This window comes from Somniosus microcephalus, chromosome 1 (assembly GCF_052327205.1).
Source record: "Somniosus microcephalus isolate GS21.2 chromosome 1, FLI_Smic_1.0, whole genome shotgun sequence".
Classification (NCBI taxonomy): Eukaryota; Metazoa; Chordata; class Chondrichthyes; order Squaliformes; family Somniosidae; genus Somniosus; species Somniosus microcephalus.
Window position 1 is genome coordinate 247,423,977 of NC_140987.1, and position 14,585 is coordinate 247,438,561.

Sequence of the window (14,585 nt, forward strand, 5' to 3'; positions counted from 1 at the left end):
GGAGAGAGCAGGAATATGGTATTGAGATAGAGGATCAGCCATGATCATATTGAATGGCGGAGCAGGCTCGAAGGGCCGAGTGGCCGACTCCTGCTCCTATTTTTCTATGTTTCAATGTTCCCATGTGATGAGTGGCACAGGAGGATGAGGTTGAGTGTGGCTTTGCAGTAACATTTCGTGATCTACTGTGATCATTGAAAGGTTTGCGCCACTGCAGCCTGGTCCTCCTGACAACATCCCTGCTTGTGTCCTCCTGTGCATTGTGCAACCAGGCTGCGTTGGTGTCCTGGGGAGGTCTCTTCCGCCCATGGGAAGGGAAGAGAACGTCCCTGCGTGCTGTGACTCCCTCCATAAGCATATGGAGGGAGTAATGGGAGAACCTTGGTGCAGCTGTGCACCTTTGTGCAGTGCTTGTCAGTGTTCGCAGCACCAATGAATGTGGCCTTGGTCCCTTTAAGGAAACCAGCTGATGGCACGTCATCAGACCCGCTTCCTATTAATTGGCCAGGAACCTCGCAGGGCGGGCTTAACAAGCCCCATCAATGGAAAATCATGTTCGAGGCCAGGATCGAGATAGATGCGAGGTCACCACACGCCATGGACGTCTCCCGCCATGGACCCGCGGAGATTGGAAAAATGCAGCCCTGTGTGGCTCAGTGAACATTCTTCAATTTGATTGGTTGAAGAGCCTCGTTGTTGTTTTCCCTGCTCACGCAAGCCAGAGATCCCCTGTAGAGGGCACTGTGCTGAAAAGGATATCTCTCTCAACACCGTACATAGCCACCCAAAAGCCCACAAAAAGTCTGAGGGCAGCTGTAAGTGTGATAAACGGCAAGCGCCGTTCCTTCACTGCTGACCATAATATCCGGGCCATTATGCTGTGAAGAACTAAAGTTCCAATTGGGAACTAGTGAAGGCCTAAGTAAGCTTACATAAAATGCGACGCCAACTGGTGCCCTTCCTCCCCCTGAATAACCCAAAGGCCAACATGCTCATGCAAAGCTATATTAGCTGTAACAAGAATCCAAAAAGAATACGTTTTAAATGAATGTTAAACAAATGCTGGTGATACTGCATATGTATTTAACTTTATTTATCTCAGCATTCATATTAACAATAGTTCTGGAAGGACTGTACCATTATTCACATTTGGTGGGAAGTTCTGAATAAAACTGCTGACAATTGAGGTAAACCTTTCAGTAACACTAAGTCTTGTTTGCAGAGATATTTTGTTAAAAAAGATACAAATTACTTGATTTAAAAAAAATCTTTCTTGGCGTTCAATGTAACAACTCACACCCTAAACAATAAAGGTAAAGAGCTGCTCCCCATTATTAAGAGATTGATTTATATAACTCTGGTACTCACTTATCTACTCCTATTAAGCAGGAGAAAGACTAAAGCATGAATTGTGCAAGAATTCTCCAAGCATAGAGCTTTGATTGCGAGAAGTGCGGATCAGAGAATCTGACAGGGTGCTCAACTCACCTGATTCGCAGTGTTTTATTACTTTGTAAGATTTGGATAATTGTGAGCTGGGTGTGCGTCCCACCACGCTGGCCTCTCTGGTCTACACTCCCTATGAGTAAGGAGCCTTGCAGGGAATCTCATCTTGCAAAATATTTGTTCTCTAGGAACTAATCAAAAGACACTTAATTCACACACTCTCAGATCGCTTACAACTTCTTTCCAGATTATTTCAGTAGAGATGTGCATCCTATTCCCCCATCCTCCTTGCAACAGCGTAACCTCTGACTCACTGTGAACAATGCTACAGGGGATCTGCGAGCATAGAGTCATAGAGTCATAGAGTAATACAGCACAGATAGAGGCCCTTCGGCCCATCGTGTCCATGCCGGCCATCAAGCCCTGTCTAATCTAATCCCATATTCCAGCATTTGGCCCGTAGCCTTGTATGCTATGGCATTTCAAATGCTCATCCAAATGCTTCTTAAATGTTGTGAGGGTTTCTGCCTCCACAACCCTTTCAGGCAGTGAGTTCCAGACTCCAACCACCCTCTGGGTGAAAAAGTTCTTTCTCAAATCCCCTCTAAACCTCCCTCCCTTTACCTTGAATCTATGCCCCCTAGTTATTGACCCCTCTACTAAGGGGAAAAGCTCCTCAGCATCCATCCTATCTATGCCCCTCACAATTTTGTACACCTCAATCATGTCCCCCCTCAGCCTCCTCTGCTCCAAGGAAAACAAACCCAATCTGCCCAGTCTCTCTTCATAGCTGAAGCGCTCCAGCCCTGGTAACATCCTGGTGAACCTCCTCTGCACCCTCTCTAACGCGATCACATCTTTCCTGTAGTGTGGCGACCAGAACTGCACACAGTATTCCAGCTGTGGCCTAACCAGTGTTTTATACAGCTCCATCATAACCTCCTTGCTCTTATATTCTATGCCTCGGCTAATGAAGGCAAGTATCCCATATGCCTTTTTTACCACCTTATCCACCTGTTCCGCCGCCTTCAGGGATCTGTGTACCTGCACACCCAGATCCCTCTGACCCTCCGTCTTGCCTAGGGTCTTACCATTCATTGTGTATTCCCTTGCCTTGTTAGACCCCCCAAAGTGCATCACCTCGCACTTTTCCGGGCACTTCTTTTATTTTTTGCATTTATACCAAGTCAATAAATAATTGTTGAAAAGTTCTGAATTATCTATCTTTTATAATTCATAAATGCTCAACATACCTAAGGTATCGCCACAAATTATATATTCCTTTCAGATAGCCTCTTGCATTTACTCTGCTTTTTTTGTTCACCAAGGGCAAAGGACACTCATTAGTCCCAACACCCGCAAGCAATCGAGATAAAAAGAAATTAACTAAGCAATTTCTTTAACTATATTAAATTTCATTAAACTCAAAGTCTAACACCATTAGGTTGCAGCAAAACTCAGCAGGGGCACTACTGCAAAATCTAAAAATTCTGTTTGGCGGACAATTTTAAAAGAAACCCTAAATTACTTGCAAATATCCTCTTCTTTTCACTTGGCATTGAAGAGCTGTGCTTCTCACACTATCTTCCTTCTGCTGGCAAGAGACCTCTGTTACTTCTTTGGTTTAGCAGTTCAAAAAATTGATCTTGGATCTCAAAACTTAACAGGAGAATTCATCACAATTGCTACATAATCCTACATGTTATAAAGATATATTGAAATGAAGTTACTGGTGTTTGTCAGGGATCCTCATTCTTATGCTGCAACATTAGTCGTGGAAAGAGTCTCAGTCACTGACTCCACAATGACAAATTCCAATCCTCACTCTTGGCATCACTGCAGGTGGCTATTGAGCTGTCATTTTTATTTTATTTGTTTATGGGATCAGGGCGTCGCTGGCAATGACAGCATTTATTGCCCATCCCTAGTTGCCCTTGAGAAGGTGGTGGTGAGCCGCCTTCTTGAACCGCTGCAGTCCGTGTGGTGAAGGTACTCTCACGGTGCTATTAGAGATGGGAGTTCCAGGATTTTGACCCAGCGACGATGAAGGATCGGCGATATACTTCTAAGTCAGGATGGTTTGGAACTTGGAGGTGGTGGTGTTCCCATGCGCCTGCTGCCCTTGTCCTTCTAGGTGGAAGAGGTCGCGGGTTTGGGAGGTGCTGCCGAAGAAGCCTTGGTGAGTTGCTGCAGTGCATCTTGTAGATGGTACACACTGCAGCCACGGTACACCGGTGGTGGAGGGAGTGAATGTTTAAGGTGGTGGATGGGGTGCCAATCAAGCGGGCTGCTTTGTCCTGGATGGTGTCGAGCTTCTTGTGTGTTGTTGGAGCGGCACTCATCCAGGCAAGTGGAGAGTATTCCATCACACTCCTTACTTGTGCCTTGTAGATGGTGGAAAGGCTTTGGGGAGTTAGGAGATGAGACACTGACTGCAGAATACCTAGCCTCTGACCTGTCTTGTTGCCACAGTAGTCATGTGGCTGGCCCAGTTAAGTTTCTGGTTAATGGTGACCCCCAGGATGATAGTGGGGGATTCGGCGATGATAATGCCATTGAATGCCAAGGGAAGGTGGTTAGACTCTCGCTTGTTGGAGATAGTCATTGCCTGGCACTTCTGTGGCACGAATGTTACCTGCCACTTATCAGCCCAAGCCTGAACATCGTCCAGGTCTTGTTGCATGCGGGCATGGACTGCTTCATTATCTGTGGAGTAGCGAATGGCGCTGAACACTGTGCAGTCATCAGCGAACATCCCCATTTCTGACCTTATGTTGGAGGGAAGGTCATTGATGAAGCAGCTGAAGATGGTTGGGCCTAGGACACTACCCTGAGGAATTCCTGCAGCAATGTCCTGGGGCTGTGATGATTGACCTTAAACCACCACAACCATCTTCCTTTGTGCTAGGTATGACTCCAGCCAGTGGAGCGTTTTCCCCATGATTCCCATTGACTTCAGTTTTACAAGGGCTCCTTGATGCCAGACTCGGTCAAATGCTGCCTTGATGTCAAGGGCAGTCACTCTCACCTCACCTCTGGAATTCAGCTCCTTTGTCCATGTTTGGACCAAGGCTTTAATGAGGTCGGGAGCCGAATGGTCTTGGCGGAACCCAAACTGGGCAGTATGAAGTCCTGGAACAAGAGAGCACCAACAAATAGCAGTCAATGCACATACATTATATTTAGAACATAAGATTATTACATTACAAAGGATACACAGCACAGAAACAGGCGATTTGGCCCAACCAGTCCATGCCAGCGTTTATGCTCCACTCAAGCCTCCTCCTGTCGTTTCTCATGTGTCTGTGGGAGAACACTTGGGTACAAGTGATCATCGTATCATAAGATTTAGATTAGCAATGGAGAGGAGCAAGGAACAATCTAGAGTGGAACTTCTAAACTGGAATAGGGCTACCTTCAATGGGATGTGAAAGGATATAGCCAGGGTAAAATGGAACCAAAGACGGACAGGAAAAACTGTAACGGAACAATGGGTGATCTTTAAGGAGGAGATGTTCCAAGTACAGGCTAGGTACATTCCAACAAGAGGGAAGGGTAAGGGAACCAAAGCAAGGGCTTCTTGGATGACGAGGGAGATAGAGAAGATGATGAAACAAAAAAAAGAGGATGCATGTCAGGTGAATTCTTCAAGGGAGAACCAGACCAAATACAATAAGTTGAGAGGGGAAGTGAAGATGAAAGTAAGATTGGCAAAGAGAGAATATGAGAGTAGAATGGCGGTTAACATAAAAGGGAACCCAAAAATATTCTTCTGGCATGTAAACAGTAAGCGGTTAGTAAGAGGGGGGTGGGGCCTATTAGAGACAAAGAAGGTGATATATTCTTAGAGGCGCAGGGCAAGGCTAGAATACTCAATGAGTACTTTGTATCGGTGTTTACTAAGGAGGTGGATGCGGACAAAATATCGGTAGAAGTGGAAAAGGTAGAAGCAATGGAAGGGGTGAAAATTGATAGACAGGGTGTACTAGAAAGGCTGGGTATGTTTACAGTGGACAAGTCGCCTGGTCCAGATGGCTTGAATCCCAGGTTGCTAAGGGAATTGGGGGAGGAGATAGCGGAAGGGCTTGCCATAATTTTCCAATCTTCCCTAGATGCGAGAGAGGTGCCTGAGGATTGGAAAGTGGCAAATGTGACACCATTGTTCAAGAAAGGGTGCAAGGACAATCCTAGTAACTACAGCCCGGTCAGTTTAACATCAGTGGTGGGTAAAGTTTTAGAAACAATAATCAAGGAAAAAATTAACGGGCACTTGGAGGGGTTTAAGCTAATTAAGGAGAGCGAGCACAGATTTGTAAAAGGCAGATTGTGTTTGACTAATTGAATTTTTTGATGAAGTAACAGGGAGGATTGGTGAAGGGAATGCAATGGATGTTGTCTGCATGGATTTTCGGAAGGCGTTTGACAAAGTACCACATAGAAGGCTGGTTAACAAAATTGAGGCTCATGGAATAGGTGGGTCAGTGGCAGCTTGGATAAGGAATTGGCTTAAGGACAGACAGCAGCGAGTTTTGGTAAATGGCTGTTTTTCAGACTGGAGGATGGTAGACAGTGGTGTTCCCCAAGGGTCAGTGCTGGGGCCACTGTTTTTTCTGATATATAAATGACCTGGATATTGGAATACAGAGTAGAATTTCTAAATTTGCCGATGGTAACAAACTTGGGGGTGTGGCAAACAGTGAGGATGATACCAATCGACTGCAACAGGACATAGAAAGGCTAGCAGAATGGGCAGATGGAATTTAATAGAGAGAAGTGCGAGGTGATGCATTTTGGCAGAAGGAACAGGGAGAGGCAATATACACTTAATGGCACAGTTTTAAGGAGTGTGCAGGGACAGAGGGATCTGGGAATTAATGTGCATAGGTTCCTGAAGGTGGCAGGACATATTGAGAGAGTAGTTAGCAAAGCATATGGGATCTTGGGCTTCATAAATAGAGGATCTTGGGCTTCATAAATAGAGGTATTGAGTACAAAAGTAGAGAAGTTATGCTGAACCTTTATAAAGCGTTGGTTAGGCTACACCTGCAGTATTGCGTCCAGTTCTGGTCACCACACTTTACGAAGGATGTCAAGGCCCTTGAGAGGGTGCAGAGGAGATTTACCAGAATGGGTCCGGGGATGGGGCATCTTAGCTGCAAGGACAGGTTGAAGAAGCTGGATTTGTTTTCATTACAGCAAAGGAGGTTGAGGGGTGATTTGATAGAGGTGTACAAGATTATGACGGATTTTGATAGACTAGATGGGGAAAGGCTGTTCCCACTAGTTGATGGTACAAGGACTAGGGGACACAGATTTAAGGTTTTGGGCAAGAGATACAAGGGGGACGTGAGGAAAAACTTTTTTACGCAGTGAGTGGTGAGGACCTGGAACTCGCTACCGACAGAAGTGGTGGAAGCGGCGACACTCAATGTTTTCAAGGGGAGACTGGATAGGCACTTGAGGGAAATAAACTTGCAGGGCTACGGGGATAGAGCAGGGGAATGGGACTGACTGGATTGCTCTCCAGAGAGCCATCACGGACTCAATGGGCTGAATGGCATCCTTCTGTGCCGTTATGACTCTATCAGCATAACCCTCTATATTCCCTTCTCCCTTATATGCTTACTAGCCTCCCCTTAAATGCATCTATACTATTCGCTTGAACCACTCCCTGTGGTAGAGTCCCCCATTCTCACCATTCTCTGGGTAAAGATGTTTCTTCTGAATTCCCTGTTGGATTTCTTGGTGACTATCTTATATTGATGGCCTCTAGATTTGCTCTTCCCCACAAGTGGAAACACTCTCTTTGTGTCTACTCTATCAAAGCCTTTCATAATTTTAGAGATCTCCATTAGGTCACCCCTCAGCCTTCTCTTTTCAAGGGAAAAGAGACCCAAGCCTGTTAATCCTTTCCTGATAGGTAAAACCTCGCATTTCTGGTATCATCCTTGTAAATCTTTCTTGCACCCTCTATGGCGATCAGAATTGTATACAGTTCTCCAAGTGTGGTCTGACCAAGGTTCGATACAAGTTTAAGCATAATCTCTCTACTTTTCAATTCTATTCCTCTAGAAATAAACGCTAGTGCTTGATTTGCTTTTTTATGGCCTTATTAACCAGCGTCGCTACTTTTAGTGATTTGTGTATTTGTACTCCCAGATCCCTTTGCTCTTCTACCCCATTTAGATTATTTTCCAAGTAATATGTGACCTCCTTATTTTTCTGACCAAAATGTAATACTTCACATTTATCTGTGTTGAAATTCATTTGCCAATTATATGCCCATTCTGCAAGTTTATTAATGTCTTCTTGTAATTTGTTGCAGTCCTCCTCAGTATTGACTATCCCCCCCAATTTGGTGTCATCTGCAAATTTAGAAATTGTGGCTCAACTTAATTTCTTCCTTTCCTTCCCTTCCCTTCTATTTTTTCTTGAAAATAGCACATGAAATTGAAGGCAACCTTTTGACGTGGGTAGGGAATTGGTTAGGAGGTAGGAGACAGAGACTAGGGGTAATAGGCATGTATATCAACCGGAAAAATGTGACTAGTGGTGTCCCGCAGGGATCTGGACTGGGGCCTCAGCTTTTCACTTAGATGAAGAAATAGAGAGCTGTATATCTAAGTTTGCTAACGACACCCAGTTAGGAGGCACAGTAAATAGTGCAGATGGGAGCAGAAAGTTGCAAAGGGACATTGATAGATTAAGGAGTGGGCAAAACTGTGGCGGATGTTGGGATCTTTTCCGACCACCTGAGAGGGCACTCGGGGCATTACTATAGCCAGTGTCAGGAGAGTGATGGCATACTCTCCACTTACCTGCAGCAAGACGGGGATGAGATGTTAAACTGAGGCCCCGTCTGCTCTCTCACGTGGATGGAAAAGGTCCCACGGCACTATTTCGAAGAAGAGCAGGGGAGTTATCCCCGGTGTTCTCGTCAATATTTATCCCTCAACCAACATCATTAAAACAGATCATCTGGTCATTATCACATTGATGTTTGTGGGATCTTGCTTCGTGCAAATTGGCTGTCATGTTTCCCACATTACAACAGTGACTAACTTCAAAAAGTACTTCATTAGCTGTAAAGTGCTTTGGGACATCCGGAGGTCATGAAAGGTGCTATATAAATGCAAGTCTTTTTTTTTACTATCTGGGTGAGCAAGGAATACTGGAGTTTAGTCAGGAGAAAGAACTTTTCATCTTGGGAGTTTAAAATATTTGGGCTAAGAACACACAACATATCACGTATCATAGTTGACAGGAAAGGTATGCAAATGTGTCTTAAAGATTCCTAATGGCATTTTTTGATTTATTATTTTATTTTTTAAATAACGACAACCTGCCATTGGTAACAGCAGTGGCAGGACTGAGGAGGAACGCAGCAGTGGGCTGTGATAGACAGCATTGGTGACCTGAGGAACTGACAGTGGCATGGTGGAGTAAAGCCAGTGTGCGGTGAAAGGAAAGAGTGTGAGGAAATATAAGAACATTCTATAATCTGGGCCGAATAAGATCAGCTGCTTTCTAGTTATTGATGAACCAACCAGTTAGAATAAACTACTTGCACTACAGTAACTATAAGAGATGCAGTGGATCCATCTGTTTTTCTACGGTAGAATCTGACTATAATCTCATATCCAGGAGACATCCATTAGGCTGCCCCTGGTGTATAAAAATGCAAAAGCTTAACATAGCTTAACATACATTGTGGAAGCTGACACCGGACCCGTAATATGATTCTGTTACTGCCTTCTAAAGTATATTTTATTTGTTGACTGACATTGTCACTTATGTGTTCTGTGGAATTTTCATACAGAAGTAATACATAATTCTGAATAAAAAGATTATCGTAATGCTTTCAGCAGTAATGTGAGGAGTGTAAAGTAACTGACATTATGCTTTTGTGAATATTTGATATATGGCATATTAATGTCAGACTGCTACCATAGGAAATGATCACTGTTTAAAAAAAAATTATAATACAAGCACATCATCTTTTATGCTTGTTTTGGGATTTCAAAGAGAAAATGTTCCACTACCTTAGTTATGTTACAACTGCAAATAGCATTTTTTAATATTTAATTCTGGTGTGGTCAGGAGTAGCAAATTGCATTTTTTATTTACAAGCTTTATTAAAATATTATATTAACTTGTCAGAATTGATTATTACTGCTGTTCAGTACATAATGAAGCTTTACTTTTTAAAGTTAAACAGTCTTGCAGACAAAGATTGGGTGATGAGCAGTTATCACCCCAGTTATCTTAGAACAGCATAAGCTATTTGTTGCAATTGGACAACAAACATTTCAAATCGCAGCGAATCTCTGGCAGTTTTTTCACCAAAGGAGGTTTACTGTCTGCCACTAAGTTTGATAATGTGGAACAGATAGTTTCCAAGCCAGAAATTTCAGAATGTAAATAAAACAAGCCAGACAACAAGGTCCCTTTAACCTACTGAAGACTGCAAATGCCTTTTTTGCACTAGTCACAAATAATACATGAGTACAAAGTTCCTTTAGAGTTACTATAGCCATAGATTATTTTTCTTGCATTTCACTTATTTATTATTTTCTATAATATTTTAGTTTTTTTGTTTAAAGGAATCAAATCAACAAAATATATCAGATGGAAAAGATTTTACTTTCTGTGAAATCACAAAAACCTTCAATCATTAAACACTTATCTCTACATCTCACACACACACAAGCAGTGGCTAGACAGTAAGCTGGCTTTGGAGGAATTTCTTTTAAGAGCCCACAAACTGCAATATCAAAGCAATATTCTGTGTATTTGTTTCAGAAAACACAAGTTTTCTTTAATGCTTTATTTAATACTCACTACTACTTGAAAGCTCTGTGAAGGGATCAATGCTAACCCCCGAGGACAGCCTATGCACAGCAAGAAAGAAAGTGACTCCCCCGTGCTCTCTCCAGGTCAGTTCCAAGGACCGTGTTAGCAGATACGCACCAGACCCTTAACAGCTAGCTCTGCTGCTACCAGTAATTAGCTTGGACAGCTCTGGCTCCAAGAGAGGCAGCAAGGCTACATCATAATGAGCTCAGCTGGGATTAGCAGGACAGGGCAGGGAACAGAGAGAGATGAGGCCTTCTATATCACGTATGTAGCGAGGAGATCAAACGAACACGGCTGGCTAGGTTATCCCCTCACCACCTTATTCAACAAATGAAGCACGGCAGTGTGCAAAATACAGGCTAATGAAGAGCGACACCTCCAACAGATGAGAGCCACATTAATTAACACAATCCCCCTATCACATTATACAGATACTGTTACCACTACTAAACTTGTCACTGCAGCTGATAGGAAGAGACTGGCTTATTTGATAAAAGAAGTTTGCCTGTTTTATCCTTGCAAGGAATTCCTCTGTGTGGCATTTAAGCACCAGAAGATCAGACGGAAGTGATATGGCTCTGCATGTGTAAATTTGCAAAAAAAGGAAACTCACTTTTCAGTCAATAGCTTTTTGTGTTCCCGTTTGAAGTACGCTAGTTCATTCCATACACCATCGCAGTCTTCCTGCCGCAGCTGCCAGGGCTCAGCACGCTGCATTTTGTTTTTGCTGCCTTTATTTCTGGAGCATGATGTAAACCAGAAATATGAAGTTATTCACAGGTTTCTTTTAAATTCCTCCCCTCTCCCAACATAAAGCTTTTTGGTTTAAACAAGACTTCTGACCTTTACAGCAACTGCCAAATCCACCAGAATTTAGTTGAAATAACTGGTTAAACTAATCAAACAGCAAATATTGCCCTTTAAATATTATAGAAACAATTCTGAAACCAAACTGCCATATTAACATTTTCCAAGTTCTGAAATGAAATCTAATGCCAGGAGCCTGTTCAAATGTTTGACAGGGCGATTTCAAACAACATTTTGTCATTCCAAATGTGCAAGTAAAACAAAATCCTTGTTATTCTTACCAGAATGAGGCAAAGAAGAATTCTATTTTACATTTTTTATACAAATGCTACACTTTTTAGGAGAAGGAATAATTGCGCAATTGGGGCGCGTTCTTCCTTGCATCCAAGCATGGCTGGGTCAGGTATACCACAAGCTAACTGCAGGATAATGCTCCCCAGTAAAGCATCTCAAACCCAATCTCAGAGGTGTGTGCTACCTTCCCATACCAGCAATCCTACTGTCCAATTAGTGCAGAATTAAGTGCGTGCTTTGCACTGTAGATTTGCTTCCACTGGGAACTTAGAACCTGTAGTAGCAATCAAAAAAAGAGAGACTTTTGTGCCATCTGTCTGTGCTGGATTCTAACTCAGGTCCCTGAAGAGTTCTAACCCAGTATATCGCCCATTTTCTAACAAATGAATGGTTAAGGCTTATCCAGTCCCTAGTAAAGTTTAGAAGTCTTGGTTCCTTGATAGTTTCATTAAAAATGTGAATAATATTCATCATTCTTATTTCATAACACTCAATGAAGTATGTTTTAGTTATTTTGTATTGACAACTCCCTACTTTTTGATAGCTACACTGAAACAACTAGTTTGCAATTAAGTCCCATTGATAAATGGAAGTATAATATAGCAAAGTAAGGGCTGCTAATGAACAAATAAACAAAATATTGGAAATACACAGGTCAATCAGCATCTGAAATAAACATTTAGGTATGGGCTGCGCACCCAAAACATGGCCCATGCTCTTTCATGTCCATTTCCAGCATTTTATTTTTATTTCAGATTTCAAACATTTGCATTCTTTTCTTTTTATCTACGCGAATCTAAATTGGACTCAAGGTTTCTCGTTCAGGGCAAGATTCACTTCTATAGCTAAAATAATCAATCCAAAATCAGACTGCAAGCACCATGTCATTTTCAATTAAACAGAGGTTTTACATGTTCTTACATGATTTGTTCCCCTTCTAGGTCCTTTAGCTGCTCCTTAAGTGTTCTGTGGTTGTTTTGTAATGCTCGTAGACGCTCCAGACGCTGGTCATGAGCGTTCCTCAATTCCTCATTCTCTTGGTCCTAAACAGGAAATTAAAGCCAACAGCACAATTATTTCAATCACTTAAACAGTGTTCTCATTGACCCAATACATTAGAAACTGGGTAAAGTCTGTCAAGTTTCATTATGTAAGTAAACAACAAATTTTAATCCTAAATTAATCACACCTATGTGAACATCTAAAAGTTGATTTGTTATCATTCACTTTCCGGAGTGCAATTAAACTCAATTAAAGAAGGCCTGATAATCAATTGTATAGTATGATTTCAAAATAGATTCTTCAGTCGGTGGTCTGAAAGAGGGACAGGAGCTGCATAAAGCAGTCAAAGGATTTGGTAAAATAAAACAAATTATAAAATTCATAAAGACACCTTTTAAAAGTACAAATTAATAGTAATGACGTTTATTGTTATGTTTGACTAATCGCAGACTGAAAGACTGATATGATCAACCTTTGTTATTGTCCTTTAATGACCCAGCTTTCAGTTAATTTGGCAAGACAAGAGTCTATCACTGTCAAATTGGAAACATTGCACTCTGAATACATCAGTATTTTACATAGAAGACAGACAGTTGGCAGTCAGTTACAAGGTTGAGTGCAATTCATAAGTTTACGAATATTAGCATAACACAAAAAACAAAGAGATATCTTCCATTTGCTCTCAGTGTTTCTTACTATATTGCAATGGGCATGTTGGATATAATAGAGGTGGTGGGATACAGGCCAAAGGGTAATAAAGGTGATGGTGATATAATGCTAGAAAGTATGCATCACTAAATGACATACAATATATATATATTTTCACACAGGTTGCCAGTAAATGAATTCAGTACATGAAATCTAGGTAATGCAGGATCAAAAAATAAGCTGGAATGGTATATGATGATAACTTTCAATTTAAGCAGCAGTAGTAGCAACACAGTAATGATGTCAAGCAAAGTAAAGTAGAAAGTTATTGAAGTACTGGTGGTGCGGATGCTTCTATTGAGCATAGATAGGGAGTACAGACACATCCCACTAAAAGACACTTACACAGAAGTGTGCAAGTACCAGTATTTTCCTTTCTATAGTGATGAAACTGTTGCATCACCTGCATTTGGAGAGACATGAGTTTATCTATTATTGCTAGGTGGACCATGAAATAAACATTTAATAAAATACATTGCACAAGCTCCCATACCTAACGTAACAGCACTTAAAATTATCACAGCCAGTCTTACAAGATATCAAACATTTCTGCCGGAAAAAGTAAGGCTTTTGCTTAAATAATGCTATTTAAACATTGAAAAATGCATTGCAATATAATTTTGGATTCTTTTGCACTTGCTGACATTCTTTGCCGTGGGGCTTTAATAAATCCCCAACAGAATCACAATGAAAACTGTTCAGTTCTGCAGACTGTGTTTAAAGACCAGCTGAACAGTTGAGGTATAAGTATTAGCAATTAGATTTCTGTCCAAGTTGGCAGATTAGCCTTTGAAACTTTCGAAGTCGAAAAGTCATCACAAAGAATAGTCTTTCCCGATGAATTCATTTCAGATCAGTCTTATATAATGGCATCATTTTTAGGTTTTTTAGATTTCAGATTTGAGAGATTTAGGTGCCCTCATACAGGAAACACAGAGTTAGCATGCAGGTACAGCAAGCAATTAAGAAGGCAAATGGCATGTTGGCCTTTATTGCAATTGGTTTGAAGTACCAGAGCAAGGAAGTCTTGCTACAATAGTAGAGAGCTTTGGGTGAGACCACACCTGGAGTACTGTGCAGAGCTTTGGTCTCCTTATCCAAGGATATGCAGTACTTACCTTAGAGGCGGTGTAACAAAGGTTTGCTGGATTGATTCCTGGGAAGAGAGGGATTTCCTATGAGGAGAGATTGAGTGTATACAGTGTATACTCTCTGGAGTTTAGAAGAATGAGAAGTGATCGCATTGAAATATAAGATTCTGAGGGGGATTGACAGGGTAGATGCTGAGAGGTTGTTTCCCCTGGCTGGAGAATCTAGAACTAGGGGACATAGGCCTAGAAATTCACTGGCGCCCCGTTCAGTCTCGCCTGGGCACCGGAAGTTCCGCCCCGGAAGGAGCCGATTGCGCCAGCCCGATATTCAGTTTCAGTGCCCCAGACGGAAGCGGGGCACTGCTCGAGGCGCCCCACATC

General features: G+C 42.1%; 1 protein-coding gene across 1 annotated transcript in view; it reads right to left on the reverse strand.

Annotated features, from left to right (window-relative positions):
- Positions 1-14,585, reverse strand: part of cntln (centlein, centrosomal protein) — a 477,268-nt gene that overhangs the window by 287,693 nt on the left and 174,990 nt on the right. The window contains exons 12-13 of the mRNA XM_085991655.1: positions 12,325-12,446; positions 10,916-11,041 (exon numbers count right to left, since the gene is read on the reverse strand). Coding sequence (XP_085847781.1) covers positions 10,916-11,041; positions 12,325-12,446 — 248 coding nt within the window. The remainder of the gene's footprint in view (positions 1-10,915; positions 11,042-12,324; positions 12,447-14,585) is intronic.